At 40.0% G+C, this 23,596-nt stretch overlaps 1 protein-coding gene across 2 annotated transcripts in view; it reads right to left on the bottom strand.

The window, feature by feature from the left end:
* Positions 1-23,596, bottom strand: part of FNDC3B (fibronectin type III domain containing 3B) — a 361,487-nt gene that overhangs the window by 160,475 nt on the left and 177,416 nt on the right. For both annotated transcript variants that reach the window (XM_047099654.1, XM_047099655.1), the window contains exon 4: positions 8,916-8,992. In XM_047099654.1, coding sequence (XP_046955610.1) covers positions 8,916-8,992 — 77 coding nt within the window. The remainder of the gene's footprint in view (positions 1-8,915; positions 8,993-23,596) is intronic.

Genomic DNA, 23,596 nt, shown 5'->3' with positions numbered 1-23,596 from the left:
TTCAGCCCAGGCCATCTCCATGGATCTGCACGGAAGAGAGAGCCAATCACATCTCTCCACTCCCGTGTCTCAGACACACTCATGCCCATGGACACATAGGAGGATTATTCTAGAGTGTATCTTTGAATTTTGTGTATTACGTTTACAAATGCATCACCAATCCACCATTGGGTTCTACAGCACGAGGATTAAGAATCTGGGATGATACTCGGATCATATTTATCATAGAGCAAAAGAACTATATTATTAATGTAAATCTAAGTTAATAAACCAGATGGATTTCAGAGTGTGCAGGAATATAAAATCCACCTAACCTTAATAAGCTTCTGTACCCAACAAATGGAGCAAAGGTGTTTTTCCAAAAACAGTTGTTACGTATGACAAATGTGGGCTACTAATTTAAAAAAAAAAATAATTGTGCAATGAAGTTAAATATAGTGTGCATAATTTAATCCTTATTAATGATTCAGAAGTCATTTCTACATGTGACACTGTATCAATATTATTGTTATGAAAATCAGGGCATCTGCCTGGCTCAATCTGTAAGGTATGTGACTCTTAATCTCAGAGTTGTGAGTTTGAGCCCTATGTTGGGTAAGGAGATTATGTAAAAATAAAATCTTTTGGGACGCCTGGGTGGCTCAGTCGGTTAAGCATCTGATTCTTGATTTTGGCTCAGGTCATCTCACACTTCGTTGAGATTGAGCCCAGCCTGTGTCAGGGTGATTCTGTCTCTCCCTTTCTGCCCCTCCCCCACGCATTTGCACAAGAACATGCACTCTCTCAAATAAACATTAACACTAAATACACTTAAAAAAAATAAATACAAATACTATCTTAAAAAGAGAAAGAAAAATCAACTATCATTTTTCTATAGAAGTAACACATAGTATTCTAGTCAGCATTTTAGTCAATAGAATGCTAAATACCAAAGGAGTAGGTCACACCATTTTGGTAATGATTGCTTATGGAAACTTAGCTACATTCTCACTTGGGTCTCCTTTTTAAGGAATAATATGAACAGTAGAGGTGAATCATCTAATTTAGATCAGAAAAGAACCTCAGAGATCCTCAAACATTTTCCTTGCCCCTCCCCCTCTACAAAATAAAAATGACGCCAGCCAGCCAAAGTTTGAAAAATGCCTCTTATGTGCTAGACCACCTTTCAAGGAACTAGAGACCCAGGGATGCACAGGCTGTGCGGGATCCCTGGACTTGTGAAGCTTACATGCTAAAAGGGAGGAAGGCCAACAATCACCAAGTAAGAAAGCAAGTGGAAGGCCCAAATAAATAAAACTATTCCTAAAATCACACAGGGGGTTAGACACAGAGCCCGCTCATGCTCATGTTTCCTCCTGTTAACCCTGTGCTCTGCAATGCCACAATGTCAGGATCTCAGAAACAAAGGACAGAAATCCAAAAGAAAAGGCAGAACAGGGAGACAAAGAGAAGGCTCAGAAAGAGGAAACTCGCACAATGCTTTGAGGGAGGGTACATCTTTGGCACATTAATTTACCACTGCCAACCCTGTCAGTAATTGATTCCTCAGACAAAATAAGCCATAAAATGAAAAACAAAGTGGCTGTAAATCTGTTGATAATGGAATTAAAACAGAACGGACATATAAGTCCTCTGCTCTTTTCCACAGAAGCTCCCAGTCGCCATGCACGCACTCTGTTCATAGTGGAACATTTTCCTAACTTCCGATTTTAAAGTCTTTTTTTTTTTTTTTACCATTTATTTATTTTTGAGAAAGAGAGAGAGAGAGAGCAGGGGAGGGGCAGAGACGGAGACACAGAATCCAAAGCAGGCTCCAGGCTGTCAGCACAGAGTCTGACACGGGGCTCGAACTCACAAACCGTGAGATCGTGACCTGAGCCAAAGTTGGATGCTTAACCCACTGAGCCACCCAGGCGCCCCTAAAGGATTTAAAGTTTTGAAAGAGCTTCCAAATCTTATGACTGGCCACCACATGGGTCTGATTCTCAGTCTATCAGGGCACAGGGCAATCCTCTATTCTTTCTGTTCATCATTTTCACAATGTTGAAGGTGGAACCCTGCATTGGTTTAGTCCCAGGTTTTAACTACCAAAGGCAAGCAGTTGAGGCTAATGTTTATAGCTCTCAGCTAGCTTGGCTGAGCAAAATGAGAAAAAGCATTCCATGTCTTCCACCTACCAGACCCCATTATTTCTTCACAGGGGCTCTGATTTGTGGCCAACTCTTAAAACAATCCCCATTGGAGAATGACCAACCAAAATTTACATGTATTTTCAATAGATTTCTTGCCTCTCCCTGGTCAAGGGAAATGGAATATATACAATTTCAACAGGTATTGAACCCATTAATCCCCAAAACAATGAAATGAGGGAAGGCATGTACTTGTGGTGTAACAACAAGAACATTTATTTTGACCACTATTAGAAGTTTTTAAGTCACATCAGTTAATCTGGAAAAGAGTGGTTTCCCAAAGGACAGAACATTAACTTGGATGTTTCACATTTTCTTTTCATATGCTTAAATCTTTCGGTCTACATGAAGTCTTTCCCGTAACAGTTGAAAAATGTTTTATAAATTACTATGGAAGCATGGAAAATAAAACGCAAGGCATCTGCTTAAGAAATTTTTACATATTGGGAGGCCTAGGTGGCTCAGTCGGTTAAGCACTCAACTTTGGTTCAGGTCATGATCTCACGGCTCATCAGTTGGAGCCCCGCGTCAGATTCTGTGCAGACTACTTGGAGCCTGGAGCCTGCTTTGGATTTTGGGTCTCCCTCTCTCTCTGCCCCTCCCCCACTCACACTCTGGCTCACTCGCTTTCTCTCTCTCTCTCTCTCTCTCAAAAATAAATAAATGTTAAATTTTTTTTTAAAAAAAGAAAGAAATTTTTACATATAAATTATTCGTTAGTTAATGATGAAGTTAAAAAACCTGAGAAAAACCACAGCCACGGCCAGTATACAATGCAAGGAAAAATTTGCTTCATACTGCGCAGTCTCAGTATGCATTTAGGAAGGCAAAGTCTGCCAAACTTTCACTGAAATTGTTCTAACAGTCTTCATCACAATATCATCTACCATTTACTGAATGCCCACTGTGGGCTACAGACCTCACGTTAACATTTCTCTGAATTCTTACCTCTACCCTATCAGGTAGGTATTCACATATGTGGCGAAAAAATTTGTCGAAGTTACACATAAAGTAGCCGTGGTGAAATATGGTAGAATTTGAAAGCAGGCCCCGTCAATTACTGTCCGTATTCTTCCCAGCTGTAGTATTCACCCTAACACCCCCAGTTTCAGCCCTAATCACATTCATAATTGTTTTTATATAAAGGAAATAATGGTGATGAGTGTGATAAGACTAAATTCCCTCTTATCTAAGTCTACTTTCTTACAGTTGAAACAAAACTTAGCCTCTATTTTCTCTTAGGTTGAAAAACTCAGGTTACTTTTTCCTCAGACGTCCCCTAGCCTCTCACCAAAAGGTAAAGCACAAAACACGCACATGCTCTAAGACATGAAAGCCTGCAATATCAGAGATTATTGGGTTGAGATGACAAGATTCCACTGCCCTCCTATCCCACCCTAAGTCCACACTATCTTTAGGTCCGTGGGTTCAGTCCTTCTCAACCCACAACAGCCTAGATTGTGCTGTTGACCGCACCCAGAGCTGCCTTCAACACGAAATGTTCGTCTTTTGATAAGATGATCTGTGCATTGCTGACATTTAATTTGTATTTTACCAATTTCATCAACTTATCCTTAAAGCACTTCCAGCTATCAAATTCTGTAAGGAAGGCTATAATCCAGAATTTCTCCACCGACTCAGATGAGAGTTACTGACGTAACATCTTTAATCACCGCCCCCTTCGATTTTCTTCCAATGACGGACTACCTCACAGGTGAGTAGCTGGTGTTTTAGCCCTGGAGATGCACGGAGTAGGCGCACCACACGCCGGCACTCACGCTGGCAGAAAGCAACGTAACGTAAAGCAAATATATACACCAAGGCAGGATGATGCTGACTCTGAAATCACAACACAGAGGGAAATAGGTCGGTGAGCTCCGAAATGCTTAGGGTGCAATCCTCCTTCTACTCAGGGCCTCAGCTTCCTCCCGTGTCAAATTAAGACGGCGAAAGCTAGAGAGGTAACGAAAGCATTTGGCAGGCTAGTTCCTACCATACACAGTAGTTACTAGCACCATTGCGACCCACACCAATGCAGGCTGGCCCATCTTCCCCAGCTGCCCCATTGTTTACCGATGAATAATTAGTAGCAGTCACTACCTTCCCCCTCTCCCCTCTCTTTTGTAAGAGCTTTGTTGAGATATAATTTATAGACCATGAAATCCATCTTTTTACAGTGTCTGATATAGACACTTTAACCGAACGACCACCGCCTCGGTTTAAGTTCCAGGACGGTTCCGTTACCCACCCCCCCCCAAAAAAAGGAGCAGTCACTCCTCCCCGCCCCCGGCAAAAGCCCCTCTATTTTCAGCGTCCATGGGTTTGCCTGTTCCAGACATTATAAATAAATGGAATGATACTGTATATGGCTTTTGTGTCTGGCTTCTTTCACTCGGTGTAATATTTTCAACGTTCATCCACATTTTGGCATTTATCAGTGGCTTCTTTCGGCTGAATAATATTCCATTGTATGCATATACCCCATCAAGTTTACCCATTCATAAAGCCGATGGACATCTGGGTTGTTTCCCTTTAGGGGCTATTAGGAATTACCCTGCTATGAACATTCACCTCAGAGTTTCTGCGTTAACACGGGTCTTATTCCTCCTGGGCATATGCCTAGGAGTGGAATAGCTGAGTCATACGGTAACTCTATATTAAACTGTTTTAGGAAATGCCAAATTGTTTTCCAAAGCGGCTGTACCACTTTACATCACCACATGCAGTATATAACGGTTCCAATTGTTTACCATCCTTGCCAACACTTGCTATTATCTATCTTTTTAACTACAGCCATCCTAGTACGAGTGGAGTATATTTCATTGTGGTTTTGATTTGCATTTCCCTGATGGTTAACAATTTTCAGCACCTTGGCAGCTCTTTCTGCTCACGGGTCCTGGCCCCATGCTTTGATAAAACCACCTTTTTGCACCAGAAAAAAACAAACAAACAAATAAAAAAACAATAACATTCAGCATCTTTTCACGTGCTAATTGGCAATGTATACAACTTCTTCGTAGAAATGCCTATTCTGATCCTTTGCCCATTTTTCAATTGGGTTGCTTTTTATTCTTCAATTGTATCTAGAATATATACAGAATCTTACAAGTCCCTCCTGAAATATATGATTTGCATATATTTTCTCCCATTCTAAGTTCCTTTTTCATTTTGTGGATGGTGTCCTTTGGAACACAAAAAGTTGTAATTTGGATGAAATGCAATGTATCTCTTTGTTTTTTTTTTTTTTGTTCCTTTTGCTGTTTGTGCCTTTACTGTCAAATCTAAGAATTGATTGCCTAACCCAAGGTTATGAAATGTTCCTCCTAGAGTTATTCAGTCTTAGCTCTTAACACTTAGGTCTATAACCCACTTTGAATTAATTTTTGTATATGCTATGAGGTAGAGGTCCAACTTCAGTCTTCTGCATTTGGATATCCAGTCCCAGCACCATGTGTTGAAGAGACTATTCTTTCCTCTTCTGCACTGTCTTGGCATTCCTCTCCCTCTTAAGTTCACATACAGAGAATTTAATTCTTGTAGATATACATCCCTTTGATCTTGCTAATTTTCCAACTGTCAGGTATTTTATTACTCTACTTGAACCTCTAAATCTTTGAAGCAAATCTATGCTACATTTACTTTACTTCAGCTTGGCCAGTCACTTACATTTAAAAACATTTATCAGGTACCTACTATCGGGTACCAGGCAGTATTCTAGATTCTCAAATATAATCCCAACGAGGCACTAAGAGTTCTTGAGGATGGCTATAAAATTATACTGTATTTCATAATGGAGAAGGCGGCAAAGCACCAAAGATGCTGAAAAACAGAACCGCCATTTCTGTGTTGGAGGTTCTTGAAAGGTCACACTGGGGAGGGCTATTTGAATGAGAAGGATGACTGAACTGTCAGACCAAGAAAGTCTCTAGAGTATTCTGAGAGAAATAATGGGTACAAAAGTATGTAGTTGAGAGAAGACCTGTGATGTATCCCAGGGACAGAAGTTTAAGGTGGTAGCAATGTAGGCCAACAGGAAAAGGTGGCCCTCAAAAGGAGAGCAAAGCTAACTATGCAAGATCCATCCTCTATACTAGAGAACCTGAACTCTGCTTCTATGTGATGTACACCCAACTCTAGATCTGAACGAGGGAGCCATATGTATTTGAGGAAAAGAACTGTGGGGATACAGTGCAGAGGTGATGCACATAGGGTCAGACCAGTATTGGGCACTTCTCAAATATGTCCAGCCAGGAGAATTTGTGTGTGTGTGTGTGTGTGTGTGTGTGTGTGTGTGTGTGTGAGAGAGAGAGAGAGAGAGAGAGAGAGAGATTCTTTCCACAACTACATGACAAAATGTACTTTGCTCCTTAGATTTCTTGGTGATGACAAGTCTCTTAAGACATTTTACTCTTGGTTCCACCTTCCCCATTTCCTTGAAGGGTATAGTGCTGTGCACTTTAAAAAGATGTTGTACACACATTCTACCAATGTAGAATTTCATTGGTAGAAATGTCAGTTTTCTTCCATATGAACAATTGGTTTTAGGGGCGCCTGGGTGGCTCAGTCGGTTAAGAGACTGACTTCGGCTCAGGTCATGATCTCGCGGTCCGTGAGTTTGAGCCCCGCATCTGGCTCTGTGCTGACAGCTCAGAGCCTGGAGCCTGCTTCGGATTCTGTGTGTCTCCCCCTCTTTCTACCCACCCCCCCCCCCCCCGCCCGGCTCACACTCTGTGTCTCTCTGTCTTGCAATAATAAATGTTAAAGAAAAAAAAATTAAAAAAAAGAAAAGCAATTGGTTTTACTCAGACAGACTTCACTGCCAGGTATCAGTAGTATACTTAACGCTGGGACTCTCTTCTGATTCAGGAGCCCAGTCTAAATGAAATTGAACACACGCCTTACAGACTGCTTTTTTCTCTTTTCTCAACTGAGCATCCAAATTATTCCATTTCTACTATCCTTCCAATATCCTCTAGCATTTTCTGCCCTAATTCTCACTTGAGAAAGTATCGCACTACGTTTCTATCATCAGTTTTATGAAAGCGAGTTTACAGTTCTGCTATTAATCCCTCTACCCGGATTCTCTATAGAAGTTTTCAGGGAATCAGAAATATACCACGGGCTAAAATTTTTGTTTTTCCTAGGACTCAAATAAACGTTTTGTAGTGAGTGCAATCACAGGAACACCACTAGCAAGGAAAAGCACACTGGAGCTTCTCTGCCCTAGAATGTCCCAACTTTTAACTGCTATTCCTTAAATGGACCTTTAGTGTGTGAAAGGAGGTGTTATTTCTGCTGTCACAATTGTGAGAACTGTACACGGTTCAATGGAATGAAACACTTCCTCAAAATAAATGAGGAGACATAATGGAATTCTACATTCCTGTTCTTTTCTGTTAATTGACTGGTGACGTGAACGTGATCCATCATTGCGTGTCCTGGCTGGAGGGGCCTGCTCTGCACCCTTTCTCCTTCTACCGATTCTTATTTACAAAGACTTGTGTAAAACAAGTCATTTATTTGCAACAGTGGGGAAACTGGCCGACATTTTGACTATTCAAAAAAAAAAAAAAAAAAGATGTCAAATTGGCTCATGTAAAAGTAGGGATGGAAAAAATGAAATTATAGTGGCTGCACTATGGCTCAGACAGTGAAGAAATGGCTAAGTTTTAACATCAGAGAAGGATAAATCTTTGATTCCTGCCTGCACTTTAGCAATTTTCCTATGTAACTGCCAATTTTTTTCACCCTAACAAAATCATTAAAAACTGAAAATTACAGATTTTAAACCACTTTAAAAGCAGACAGAGGAAGAATAGAAAGGGACAAAATCCAGAATATAATCCAAAAAATGTTAATGCAATGATTCTCTTCCATGGGTAGTAAAATTATAAATATTTTCTTTTCTATTCTCTCCTGTCTTTTCTGGATTTTTTTTTTTCCTAAGGAGCACAGAATGCTCTCATAAGCGCACAAAGAAAGAACAAAATGGGCAGAGAGAAAAACAGTCAATTCGGCATCTGGAAAGGAAGCTGTACCGGGAGAGAAGGGACGTGCTCATCCTGCAGTGAGCACAGGACAAAATGAAAGTTTGTACAGACATCCACGTTCCAGGCACCCTGAGCGTCGTAAACTTTGTCTGGTTTCTCCTTTAGCATTTATCCTGACTTCTTCTCTAATCCTTCCCACGTACCTCCGAAACCGCTATCACTTTTTAAATTGCTATTGCTATTTTACTAAGAAAAATTATATCTCAGAGAAATCTAAGTACAACAGCAGCCAAGTTCTCCTCTCATCATACTCAACAATTCACCAAGCCCAGGTGAGGACACATTGCAGAGAAATGAGACTCCAATCATACAGGGGCAGACCCTATTTGCTTTAACAATGTCTCCTTTGGTATTTTTACTAATTAAACCTATCTACCAATTCTTTCTTTCCAGCAAATTGTGGTACAGATAGAAGGAAATCTCTCCAGCATGATCAGGTGTCAACGCACCTTGGCTGAGGACAGCCTAGGCGCCCTACTGTGTTTCTCTCTCTCTGGCTCCCCGGCCAGTTAAGAGGCAAGACTTGGGAAGGACTATGTGGTGCTATAAAAATGATGGCAACTCTAGCATTACCCTAACGAAATTAACTTTGAGGTAAGTTTTTAAGTTGTAGCATATATTCTCTTGAAACAACGATAGTGCCCATAATGAGCGGAGGAGTCCATCCAATGGTTACCTGTGAGATGTAACCTGGAGGCACATGGATGGGGGGAATGGATCCATTAGGTGACATCATGGGAACTTCAGCAGGTCCTATAAGAGACAAGAGTAAGATATCAAGAGTTGAAGAAACACACGTTATTCAAAATGATATTGGTGTTTTAAAAATATTATCAAAACTGAAGAGAATTAATTACTTGGACTATTTTTAAGGAAAAAAAAATAGATCCTACTGTAAAAGCAGGCACTATCGGGAACACTCGTGTCAAATTTACCTGGATTATTTCAAAGTAAAGCATTCAGTTAACAAGACGTTATTTTCAAAATATTAAATTCAATAAACGTTAACCACATGTCTACGGAAAACAAAGAGGAGCAGTTACTGAAGTTAGTTACCGCAGACACAGTTTGAGTTAATATTTAATTACAAAGAAACTGATCATCATAGGTTAAAATCAACTTCTAACACCCTTCCAATGACCCTGTGATTAAATGATTTCCCTAGAAGTGCAAGAAGCTCACGGTCACTGGTTTTTAGTTTGGTAGCTGGCTGCCCTATTTAGCAACCCACTGCCCAAATGTCCGTCCGAAGCTGTGTTTCTAGTCTGAGATGCGACTTCCTGGCTCCAAGTGCCTTGTGTTGTTTATTTGCTTTCTCCTAAAGTGTGTTGTGCTGTGGGCAATTAAAATTGTTTGGCTGTAACAAAAACCAAGAGAAAGACAACACTTTTCTTGGCAAAAGAAGACAGATCCCACTACCCAGTGCTACATTTACACTGGAAGCATAATGCACCTTTCACCTGCGAGTACGAACCAGTGTTATAAATACTTTGCAGGGGAGGCCAGTGCAGGGTGTGTGGAGGGACAAGGATACTGGGTGCCTATCAGCAGGTCTGCAAGTACAGGGTAAAGGAGCAAGGCAGAAAAGATGCTAATCTTCACGTAAAGCTCCTTATGACTATAGCATTCACTCCAGCTCCATGGACAATATACCAAGCAACTAAACTATGTGATAAGTTCTGAACAGATACAAAACCACAGCAGTAACGCACATGCTAACACACTGGCAAATCAATGAAGGCGAAAGACAACGACAACATGAGAGTGGATAACTGCATGACCCCATTCCATTTTTAAGTGCGACTTAAACTAATCCAACCACCAGCCACTGAAGGCACTTTCCAAATCATCTTCCAAATCCATCGTTCTCTTCAGCCTCAGCATTTTGGCCCCAGCCATCAAGACATTTAGGCATTTACTAAATTTTTATTTGACTCACTTTAAAAAACACATCGGCAAGTATTTCAGCCGTAGCCTGAGCACTGTCTGTGAAACCCAAGGGTTAATGCACTCAGCTTTATAAGCAGGTGTTAAAAGCATGGCCTCTGACTGGTTTCAGTCCCTAGCTCACTATTCACACTGGGTGTGTGACCTTAGACAATTCATTTAGACTTTCTGAGTCTCACTTCTCAACAGTTACAAACGAGAATAACAATTCCTACCTCACTAGGTTGGGTTTAAAGACTAAGTTCAATAATATGGGAAAAAGTGCTTAGAGCACTGCATGGCACAATAACGGCTCATCAAAATCGTTACAATTTTTTTCTGTTGATTTGTAACTTTCTGCTTTGTCTTGTTTGTTACAATTACACTGAGTACAATTTTTTTTTTAAATAGTCCATGTTCCTGTAACACAAACTCAACAAGAATACATTTGATGTATTATTGACTTAAGAGGCAAACCTTGCTCATCAGATAAATATCAAATATTTCACAGTACAGACTGTGAACAGAAATGGTACCATCTCCATAAAATATTGCTTTTTAATCATTGAAATATACACCAGGCAAACAGTCTCTTAACCCCAGACATGACCCCTAAAACTGTTAAAGTCATTTGTATAAAATGCTTTAAAGCGTGTAGGACAACTAAGTGATTTACAGCCAGAAAATGTTTTCTTCCCCGCCTTGATTTCGAAAGTAGCCAAATGACTTTAACATGCTTGTTCCCCCTTCCTCTTGTCACTGTCCTCAAACCCTTTCAAAGGGCATTGCAAAATATATAGTGATGGCTCCCAAAACTCAGCTGTGCCTTGGAACCCCAAGGTTCCTCTCCTTTCTGAAATACACCACCATACCCACAGGCATTTAGGAGCGTAAGAGCTAGCAAAATGAAATCCATTCACAATGGTGGTATGAGAAGTTAAAGTTTCTCCAAATACTGATCTAATCAGTGAGTTTACTGCCTCTGCCGAACTGTTTGTGTTTGAGAACCCCCCTGATATTATTACTACCCTTCCCTAATGAAAACAAAGTGCTCTTACTAAACTTCTAGGACTACTAGTTTCCTTTTGATTTTTTAATCAATACCCTTTAATCAACACACAAGACTTAAATGATACAGCTCTTAGAATATGCTGAAAATTATTCTTTTCTTGTTCAAACTAACACTTGATATATTGGGGGAAGGAGGAGGGAGCCACACACTTTTCTCAAACCAATCTCCTCTCTGACTATATTGGGAAAGCACTGAACTATTAAAACTTTTCAAAAAAATTTTGAATTTCTTATGTATTTGGAAGCTTTAATTAAACACTTACGTTACATATAGGTAGATATGCACAGATATGTATACGTCAAATAATCTAAAAACAAAAGTAAACACATATACACAGTACTTCCAAACTATGGTCAGATTTCTTTTTGGGGGAACGTAATTAAGAAGCAAGCCCAGCTAGAGACCGCATGAACTCTTCCATAGACAGATGAAAAATGTCACATGCACAATTTTTAGAATGGAAGAAGAATGTTTGCTAAGAGCCAAGTAACCCCATGAAAAAAATGCCTTGGGTAATTTGATCAATTTCAGGTTTTAGCCTATGACTTCAAATGTCAAGAATTCCTTTTTTTCCCCCCACTGAACAAGATGTGAAACACTAATAAGAACCATGATTGTTTATAGTCATTAAAAAATTTAACTGCAATATGCAAGTGCATGGTCTACCATCTTAGAAGTCTGCTAGCATTTGTTAATGATTTTTCATTTGCTTATAGCAAACCTTGAACAAGAAAGACTGGAGAGCAGTGTAGTCAATCAACAGTAATTCCTACAATGATGCGAGGACTATACTCCCACATCAAAGAGACTGAAGGAAAGCCCAGGGTTGTATTTTTAGGACCACACATGTCCATGGAGAGATTCTGAGCTCCTGCCAAGGCTGTGAGGACATTCTGCTTCACTCTGTGCTTCTTCCTGCTACCAGTGACGCCCAGAGCTCACACACGTATATAACCCATGCTCTGATGCTATACTCAGAACCTTCGCCCATTCTGGGGGCAAGGTTAACTAGATGGACTTGAGCTGAGCATACCAAGGAGGATCAGACACGTAAGAGTGGTGGAAAATTGGAACGCAGGGTATAAATTATCATTTAAACCAGCTTTAGAAAAAGGCCAGCTATAAATAAATAACTATCCCACAATTTTGGACAATTTTAAATGGTATTTTAAAAAGCGGAGTATTCACCAATAGGTAAATAAGCAGTGACTAAACACACTTAGTGTATTTGTCTATAAACTGATACTGTGTGCCCAAATGGCTATTTTCAACAATAGTCCTTAGTAGCAATAGATTACATTCTTATCTTAATAGTTAAATATTGTCTTGTTCAAAAAAGATGTAAGGGGGCTGAAATCACAACATAGCAAGATAAAAGAAACTGAGAAAAATAAAAGCAAAGGCAAAATAATGATGTGATAAAATCCAATAAACCCTATAAAAGTGACCCTCATGTCTTTCTAAATAGCCAAAAGAGAAATTCTTGCCAGCAGTAGTCCAAAGGATAAGTCCCTAGCTAGCAGGTAAGCAGATAATTATAGTGCAAGTCACTATCAGAACAAATGGTCTACATCAAAGTGCACTGTGCTGCTTGTCATTGATCTAAGACTGAATATGAAATGTGAGGTTTTCTGATGAATTTTATAAATGTCTAATAATGAATTTCCAATTATTTATGGTGGCTCAAAACATGTAGACAAAATAAGAGATTGTGCAGGCACTTTGGGAAACTTTTGACATTTTCTTTTTTTCCTTTTTTTTAAGCTTATTTATTTTGAGAGAGACAGAGCACAAGCCAGGGAAGGGCAGAGAGAGAAGAAGACAAAGGATCTGAAGCGGGATCTGCAGACATGGAGCTAGAACTCAAGAATCGTGAGATCATGACCTGAGCCGAAGTCAGACACGTAACCAACTGAACCACCCAGGCGCCCCAACTTTCTTTTTCTTATTTTCATTTTTTAAAATTATTCCACACTGATTAATCACACAAGAGAATGAAAAGGAATACAAAAAAATGAGGCACAGGTCCTCAAAACAAACATCCTAACTTCAAAGAAACTTAAAATCTAGTGTATACCAGAATCACCTGGAGTGTTTCTTAAATCTAGTTTCTAACCTCTGCTTCCCACAGTTTCAGAATCAGAAGGTCTGGGGCAGGTCCCAAGTATTAGCATTTCTACCAAGTTTTCAGGTGATACACATGCTGCTGTCCAGGGGCCACACGTTGATAACCTATGATTTAGTGGGTTAAAAGATGATAAGCACCCCCAGCTAACATCATACCTAATGGGTAAAGACTGAAATTCCACCCCCCACCCCCCGCAACATCAGGAACAAGACAAGAATGCCCACTTTCATCACCACTATTCAACAGGACAATTGGGGGGGTTGGGGGGAAGAAGAGGCATCCAAATTGGAAAGGAAGAAGTAAAACCAGATCTACTCACAGATGACATAATCGTGTATGAGGAAAATCCTAAAGATTCCATAAAAAATTACTAGAGCTAATAAATGAATTCAGTAAATTTGCAGGGTACAATGCAACACATAACTCAATTGAGTTTTTATACACCAGCAATGAACAATCTGAAAAAGAAATTTAAAAAGACCAATTCCATTTACAACAGCATCCAAAAGAATATCTAAGAAATAAATGTAACCAAGGGGGGTGAAAAACTTTGACACTTAAACTACATTACTGAAATAAATTAAAGACCTAAGTGGAACTAAAGAACACCTAAATGAAGACATGGGATGGAAACTTAATATCGTTAAGATGGCTACTCAAAGTGATCACACAGGCAATGTAGTCTCCATCAAGATTCCAGTGGCCTTTTGGGCAGAAATGGAAAAGCTAATCCTCAAATTCATATGGAATTGCCAAATGCCCCAAACAGACACAAGAATAAATTTGGGCCTCTACTTGACATCATATACAAAACTTAATTCAAAATGGATCAGAGACTGGGGCGCCTGGGTGGCTCAGTCGGTTAAGTGGCCGACTTCGGCTCAGGTCATGATCTCGCGGTCCGTGAGTTCGAGCCCCACGTCAGGCTCTGTGCTGACAGCTCAGAGCCTGGAGCCCGTTTCAGATTCTGTGTCTCCCTCTCTCTCTGACCCTCCCTTGCTCATGCTCTGTCTCTCTCTGTCTCAAAAATAAATAAACGTTAAAAAAAAAATTAAAAAAAAAATGGATCAGAGACCTACATACAAGAGCTAAAACCATGAAACTCTTGAAGAAGACAGGCTACATTTCATGATGTTGAATTGGACAATGAATTCTGAGATCTGATACCAAAAGCACAAGCAAGAACAACAAAAAACCTGGAATTCATCAAAATTAAAAACTTTGGTGCAGAGACATTTGTAAGAAAGTGAACTCACAAACTACAGAATGAGGAAAAATATTTACAAGTCATATATCTGATAAGAGACCTGCATCCCAAAAATATAAAGAATTCTTACAAGGCAATAAAAAAGTAAACAGCCCAATTTAAAAATGGGCAAAAGGCTTGAATAGACATTACACCAAAGAAGATATACAAACAGCCAACAAGCATGACATGTTCAACATCATTAGTCATTAAGGAAACACAAATTAAAACCACAATGAGGTGCCACTTTACGCCCACTCCAATGGCTATTCTCAGAAAAATGGAAAATAAGTGTTGGGGAGGATGTGGAGAAATTGGAATTCTTGTACACTGCTGGTAAGAATGTAAAATGGTAGAGTCCCTGTGGAAAACAGTTTGGTGCTTCTTCAAAAATTTCAACATAAAATTACCATATGACCCATCAATATAACTCCTTGGTATATAACCAGAAGAATCAAAAACAGGAACTCAAAGACATATACACACACATTCACAGCAGTACTACTGACAAAAACCAAAAGATGGAAAGAGCCAAAAGGTCCATTCAAGTATGAATGGATAAATAAAATATGACAGAATACAAAGAAATATTATTCAGCCATAAAAAGGAATCAAATATGCTACAATGTGGATGAAACTTGAAAACATTATGTTAAGTGAAAGCCAGTCACAAAAGATCACATATTATATATAATTCCATTTATATGAAATATCCAGAATAAGGAAATCAAAAGAGACAGAACTCAAATTTGTTGTTTCTAAGGGCTGAGGGGGGGTGGGGAGGGATCTAGAGAGAAACTGCTTACTGGGAGCAGAGTTTCTTTTAGGGAAGATGAAAATGTTTCAGAATAGAACTAGTGATTACACAGCACAGTGAATTTACTAATTTACTAAATGCCAATGAATTAAAAGCGTTAACTTTATGTTATGTGAATTTCACTTCATTTTTTTAAGATGATGAGCATATAACCAAAAAAAAAAAAAAAGGCGGGGGGGGGGGGGGAAGATAGTAAAACTGGAGTTACTAACAAATTATCAAAAAGCAACAGAGTAGAAGTCTCCTAGAGGACATTTTCATTCCTCATACAGTTGTATTTGGGAGGATGCTATTTCAAGATGCTGTGCTATGCAAAGACCAGTAAGATACATTCTCCATCCTCAAAGGACTGATAGTCTAATTATGGGAATACGGACATATAAACAAATGCAAGGAGGCATTTCAGGCGCTGTCTAAATTCAGCAAGATTTTAAAAGATTATCAACCCCTGAACACATTAGTAATTACAGAAATAAGCATTTAAAGGGCCCTTTGGATTTGGTAGAGTAGATTTAGTCGCTTCTAATTTTACTTTCCTTCTGGAGTAAATTTTGTTGTTCCTTAAAACGCTGCTAAGTCATTTTTCCGTTAGGTGTAATTTTCATACAGAAGCCAGGTATAGATGGCACATTTCCATGGCTCAGATAGGCTGGTCTCTCTAACCTGGAACTACTTCTTCCCAGAGGCATTCTGCCAGAGAGGAAACAGGCTGGGAGCAGCAGAATCTGAACAGCGTGAAGAAGAAAAAGTCATGAATCTAAGGAGGCCTGGGTTTGAATGAACCTTATCACAGTCTAGCATGACCTTGGGCAAGTTTCTTAAAATCTCTCTGGTTAGCACATTTCTGACTTAAAAAAAGGGATGACAAAGGCTATTTTCAAGGTTGTCCTGAGGACTGCAAGATGTAATGTATGTAAGATACCCTAGCACGGTGCCCGGTCAAGTAACGGTATTTGAAAAGCAACTTTACCATTGTGCTGCTAGAAGAAAAATACTGTATGAATAAAGAAATTAATAGTGTGCAGTCATTCACCACAGAGACAAAGAAAGAATTACAGTTTCTCAAATGAGCAAGTTAATTGTTTTGTTCTTGATATTTTTTTCTTCTAAAAACACATTTGCATTGTGTACCTTGGAAATAGTATCCTCCATTAAAAAAATGTAATATATTCAAGATATATTAATTGTGATTTAAAAATAAGAACCAAAATTTAAAAAGGGAAGGATGCATGCTTTCCCAGAGTTATCTACTTCTCCATCCTATTCCTAGCTCTCTACCTCTCCCCAAATTACCTGTTATCTTTCCCTAATTTCTAGGAAACCTTAGAAAGTTGGGTGTGCCTAACTTTCAAAAGTCCTGAGACAGCTCTAAATCAAAGGATCAGCCCTTGTTTTCTGCTAAGTCGATCCCCCACTTGTCTCTGACATTGGCTTCATTACAAGAATTTCTAGTCTGGCTCAGCCATTGTCCTTAAAAGTAGCAAGTGACCATAACAACAAATTGCCTAATGACTAAACATTCCTGCTGAAATCTTGTAGTCAACCACTCCACCAAGAACCAAAACTGAATTACTGATAGGATTCATAAATAATGGGTCACCACCTCTTATCACTTAACCATTTCAACACACAAGGAGGTGCTTTGTTAGTTATCTGGCCTGCTTTGCCGATTTGAAATGCAAGTCTTTCCTTTCCAAATGTTTCTCTTGGAACTTGTTTTCCTACTTAGCTGTTATAAGGGCATCGGGAATTGGAAGACAAGGGTTTAATTCTCACATGAGACTAAACTGCCCAAATCCCAATTTTCTACAATTTCAATAAAACTAAGATATATCTACCCAATTTACCTTATCAAGTTGTTTTAAGGCCTAAATGCTAATAAAATCCACATAATTACTGTGTGATCAGAGTTAATATTTTATTGAACTCCATAAACCCTTATCATACGAGATGCCATAAGGAATTAAAAGTAACAGAGAGGATTTTACAACACGTATGTTAACAATAAACTACTATAAATAAGCAGCAATTGTTTTATTAGAGGCCAAGAGCTCTAGAACTGGAAGATAAAAATTATCCATGGGGTGGGGAAGGGAAGCACTGAAAACTCTCAGTGACTGGGGCAATCAAGAGTCAAATCAGTTGGTGAATCCATTCACAATAGGCATGATGATCTAACAGTTTTAAAAAGAACTTGATTTAAATTCAGGGCTTCAGAAATGCACACTAAAACTGTCCAAGATACTAGTACCTTGAGAGGCCGGTAACACAGCCCTCCCCTCCTGATTTTACAACTCTTGATTGTTGCTTTGTTCAGTTCAATAAACCTTTGCTGAACCCGGTCTAGTTGCCAGAGCCCGTGCAGGATGCCAAGGACACAATGACATTGAAGAGAACAAGCATTTCTGTTCTTAATTACGGAGAGAATGGCATGCAGAATGAGTAATGCGCAGGTGCACAGAAGTGCGTGGGGGGAGGGGGGAGCCCAGCTTCGTGTCCTGCGTTTGGCCTGAGGCTTCTGTGACAGACACTCTGTAGCTCAGCATGGAGTCAGGCATATAGCCCAGACAGCTCAAGCAGCGGGACTATTTGGTGCAACTCTGGTCTAGCAATAGAAATGATTAAAGAATTACATAGAAGGCCTATGAGAAATAGTTCAAGAAGTTGCTCTTTGGGAAAAAACAAAAAACAAAACAAAACAAAAACAGAAAACAGTGTGCTCACAACTGATGCTGAAGCTCGACCTCCCAAGGTCTCTTGGCCCCGCTTTCAAGTTCACCTTTACTGTCTTATCCAAATGTGGAATATATGTTACCAGTCTACAGAGGAAACACATCCAATATTACCCTGCTAATTCAACTATCTAAATGAACACGGAGATTCAGTCTGTCTTTGTTTTGATTTGTAATGTCAGGTTTTAATGGCAGATAACCCATGGATTTGCTTATTTATACTTAAACCAGAACTTTATAATATAAACTTCAAAGCTCTCAGGAATGATACAAATACAACTCAATAATACTGAGAAAGGGTTTCTGATATTTTTAAAAAATTTTTTTTAAATTTTTTATTTTATTTTTGAGAGAGACAAAGACACAGTGTGAGCTGGGGAGGGGCAGAGAGAGAGAGAGAGAGGGAGATACAGAATCCAAAGCAGGCTCCAGGCTCTGAGCTGTCACCACAGAGGCCGATGCAGAGCTCAAACCCACGAAACTGTGAGATCATGACCTGAGCTGAAGCTGGCTGCTTAACCAACTGAGCCATCCAGGTGCCCTGGGTTTCTGGTATTTTAAAAAGAAAAGCCTCTGCAAATATTAGCAGCAAAGTTAAAGGTATCACAAAGGGCATTAAGCACTTTATTTCAAAGCCTTCTTTCCCAGTATATGTTCTTTCTTTTTTTTAATGTTTATTTATTTTTGAGAGAGGGAGGGAGGGGGAGGGGGGAGAGAGAAAGAGAAAGAGAGAGAGAGAGAGAGAGAGCGGGCGCACACGCGTACACCAGAGTGTGAGTGGGGGAGGGGCAGAGAGAGGAGACACAGAATCTGAAGGAAGTCCCAGGCTCTGAGCTGTAAGCATAGAGCCTGACGTGAGGCTCAAACCCACAGACTATGATATCATGACCTGAGCCAAAGTCGGATGCTTAACTGACTGAGACACCCAGGCACCCCAGCCCAGCATATTTTCTATCATGCCCCTCAAGAGCATTAGTGAGAACCCTCATCCCTTCCCCACACACAGTAAAGAGGACCACTTCACCCAACAGCTGGTATTCCAACTAGTAACAAACTCAAGAGGGAGTTACCAAGAACAGTGAGTCAAAAAAGCTGAGCATAATTCCAGTGGAGCCCTCCCAAGCAGTTCTCATTAAGTGTAAAAATTATTTAGAGCAGAGTATTTTAAATTTCATTCTATACATCCCAAGCTAAGACACAAACTGCTGTTTTTAAAGAAAAGCATTAAAGGCTATTAATTTTATAGGGAAAAGGATCAGAAAGATTGTTGATTAAAAGGAGATGGCTAGGAGAGCAACTGAGGATGTGCCAGCAGGAATGGGCAGAATTTATTCACTGTGGCCCTGACGATTTTAAAGGGGTTGCCTTCATTCTCTCACCAGTTTTCACTGCTCTCCAGGAGGGTTAAAAGGGGAAGAGGGATGAATAAAATGTCCACTCTTCTTTTCCAGACCCCCACTCCCACCCCAAATGGCTGGCCACAAGGCCCTCCTCTCCCAGGGGGGGACAGAACAGTGAGGAGAATACAGGACAGCAAATAGTTTCTTGCATAACAACTTTGTGAAGCACTCAGGGGCAAGCGTGCACTTCCTATGCTATCTGTGCTCTGCTTCACAATTCCAAGGTCACGCTCTAGTGGGGCAAGTCTGAAAAAAGTACCACAATTATTAACCAGACAACAATATGTGATTTCATTCCTTACAAGCCACTGGACATTATTCATGTTACAAATGAAAGAACATTAAAAACATCACCCACCTGAGAGCTGCATTACAAATAATACTGATGTATAGCTTTACCAACGTATCATTACTCAATGTATTGAGGGGAGTGCAATTATCCATTGCTCTAATGAGGTTTACAAACCAAACCAAAGAGGATCCCCTTGAACTATTCTCAGGGTAGCAGTTGCCCTTGCAAGAGAGCTTGCCGGAAAGGGAAGCCTTTGACAACACTCTAAAGGCATTTTATTGACAACATCCCAACGCGGTTTACTAGCTTAGTTCTTTTAACTCACGCACCTGAAATCTCAATGCAAGAGAGCAATATCTGAGATCCATGGAACAGAACTACTTTCAAAAAAGCAACAGTTATTATGGAAATGGAATTTAAAAAAAGGAATTTAATGTTTCACAAGACACCAATGACAGTTTACCTGCCCGACGCCATTTTCTCTCCAAGCTAGGAGGCCTGCTCCCTCACTCACAAGTTCCCAATGTCAGACTGGAAATTGTCTCTCACAGCCAAGACCAGCAATCTTCTGAAATTAACTTAATTTTACAAAAGTGTTTTGATTGCTAATAAAACTTCTCTAAATTGTCTGGTGGCTGGGATCTAATAAGGGGTTTTGAAATGACAAGTTCAATTTATAGTTCTAGTCTCTGCCTTACCTAAACCACACCAGGGAAGCCAGGAAAGTAAATGAGAGTTCCTATACACCAGCCATGTTTACACAGCCTGTTGCTTTCACTCTTTTGTTTGTATGTGAAAAACAAAGGGCAGGCTGAGGACTGACAGTAAACAACACCACAAATAGGTTAGGCTCTCTCATTTGAAGTCTGATCAAAGGCAGTCAGTAAACACCTCTGAGTGAGTAACTGTGGGAAGGTTGGGTCACCCTGGCCAGCTATTTTCTCAGCTATAAAAATGTGCTGACACAGTTACTGTTTGAGGGGCAGCAGACTGCTTTATGGCATAAATACTTTCTAGTCCTGGCACACTGGTTCCACAGAAACAATCTTACTGAACAGGCTACAATTTCACTCTCAAGAATGAACCCTCCCATCACTAAGGGGGCCCGAGACAAAGGAAAATAAAGGGTCTATGTTTAGGGACCAGGTTACCAGGAAGGTGTCCCCACTGATACACGGCTATTTTTTCCTAAGCTGAAAAAGCAGCAGGCTTCTCAAAAGAATGGATCTATTTTGAAGTTATCTCATCCAGACACCTACCAGCCCTCCGTTTGCTAATCAGGAATGACCAAGACTATGCCTACACCAGCCGAGGATCGGTAAGAAGGGGAGAAGGAAAACTGATCAACATGTTCAATAAAAACGAACAAAACTACATCCAAATGGGAATCTCACATCTAGTACTAGCAGTGGTTAAACAAGACCATAACACATGCAGATATGCGTGATATGCAAAACATGAGCAAGTCATAAATCCCTTCAAGGTAAAATATTAGGACTGTACCCCTTCCTTTCTAGACATTCCTATTCAGATTGAACTGTGAGCGTCAATTTTTGTCTTTTTCTCCATCACTGCCTTTGAGAAACTACTGTTGTTGTGTGACTTCCCTTCCCCCTGATTTCACCTATAAAATAATCCCCATGTATATCTGTGCACCTGTCCTGAAGTTCAACAAGACACTCCTTCAGCCTCATACTTACCAAGGAGTACCAGGTTCACTTTTAGAAGACGAAAACAATGTCAAAATATTTGATTCAAAATTTCCCGGCCACAGGTATGAGGTCAGGTCTGTTGGGCAATGTGTTGCTAGAACTAAGTGAAGGCAGGTAATGAAAAGGAAGAGTTTGGGATAGAAAGTTGACCCTCTCTTTGAAAAGAGGGGAGGATCTAGACAGATAACCTAACATGGAAGAAGGGGTAGGGGAAGCAGGAAGAGAAAGCAACCTGGTGAACTTAGTCGGGGGACAACTACAGACCAGGCAGAAAACTACACTCAGAAAATATTATGGCCCCAATTAATCTCAACTGAATTGTTTTCCAATTCAATTGACACATTAAAAGGTCTGCGGTGACGGCACACACATGATATTTAAAATGGCAACATATAAAAAGCATCACGGGAGGCTGGTCACTGGTTCATTTCAGCTTTCAAATGGAATTTCTAAAAGCTCTTCTCTTCAGTGTACTCCCCACCCCCAAACCAAGTGGTACTCAGTGGAGACACGGGTTCCCATCTGCAAGGCCTTGGGCAATTCACTTAACTGTTCATGTCAACGGTTTCAAATACAAAGTGAAAAAAAAAAAAAAAAGGAAACTAATAAATTCTATGTTTCCTTCAACAGTAATATGCTACATGGCACTGGTGTCATTTATGTCTATGCTTGCGATTCTACAAAACAGCTGTTGGTTGACAATCCCTAAAATCCTTCTAGCTAGGAGCCTCAAATGTGAGTTACATTAGAGTCCCTGAGGCCTGGGGCGCCTGGATGGCTCAATCAGTTAAGCGTCCATCCAACTCTTGGTTTCGGCTCCGGTCATGATGTCACAGCTCTGGAGATCAAGCCTTGCCACCAGGCTCTGTGCTGACAGTGTAGAGCCTGCCTGGGATTCTCTCTCTCCCTCTCTCTCTGCCCCTCCCCACTCATATTCTCTAGAAAGAAGGAAAGGGAGGGGAGGGGGGTGGAGACAGAGAGAGAGAGAGAGAGAGAGAGAGAGAGAGAGAGAGAGAAGAAAGAAAGAAAGAAAGAAAGAAAGAAAGAAAGAAAGAAAGAAAGAAAGAAAGAAAGAAAGAAAAAAAGAAAGAAATGAGTCTCTGAGGTCTTTTGGAAATGTCAATTTCCAGGCCCCTGGAATCTGCTTTTCTTTACAGGCTGGCTACCTGTCCCTTCCTCCCCACCTCCCACCAACCACACATGGCATTGATTTTGATGTAGGTACTCTATGGACCAGTCACAGGAATAATGGCCTAGAAAAAGCACAATGAAGAGGCACCTGAGTGGCTTAGTTGGTTGAGCACCTGACTTCAACTTTGGTTAGGTCATGATCTCGCAGTTTGTGAGTTCGAGCCCCGGGTCAGGCTTTGTGCTGATAACTTGAAGCCTGGAGCCTGCTTTGGATTCTGTGTCTCCCTCTCTCTCTCTCTGTCCCTCCCATGCTTGTATGCTTTCTCTCAAAAATAAGTAAATAAACAACAACAACAAGACAGAAAAACGATTTTTAAAAAAAGAGCACAATAAATAAATAAAAGGAAGAAAAAAATACGCACATACAAGCACCTTAAAACACGTCTCATCTGTACTTACTTTAAGCAAGCTTAGCTGACTTTTAATTTCAGCACAACATTTAAAAGTGAAGAGGGAAAACAAGACAGCAGAGTTACATTTTATCCTATCAATGGGTATTTAATTGATTATATTTCAACAAAGATGACTGTAATTTGGTAAGAACTAGTTCTCCAGGTTTAATGATAATAAAGCAACCATCAGTATACTGCAAGACAACAACAAAATGACCACAGGATTTCCTATGATACAGACTAATAATAATACAGGCTTCTGAAGAAGCAGTCTATGTAATCAATCCATTCATTTACATGATTACTGGCCACCAGTGATAGTTTACTATGAAACTCAGCTTACCTAAGAAGAGGTAAACAGGTAGAGCAGTTGATTAACTTCTTTAGAAATGTTTTTAGTGGACAGCCAAAATCAAAGAATCAGAATTCCCCTGGGGTGGGGAAGGATC

The sequence above is a fragment of the Lynx rufus genome, unplaced genomic scaffold (assembly GCF_022079265.1).
Source record: "Lynx rufus isolate CCGP_SWC_20201006 ecotype Redwood Valley unplaced genomic scaffold, mLynRuf1.p SCAF_5, whole genome shotgun sequence".
Taxonomy (NCBI): Eukaryota; Metazoa; Chordata; class Mammalia; order Carnivora; family Felidae; genus Lynx; species Lynx rufus.
Note: the sequence above shows the minus strand (reverse complement) of the source record. Positions and strands in the feature narration are given on the sequence as shown.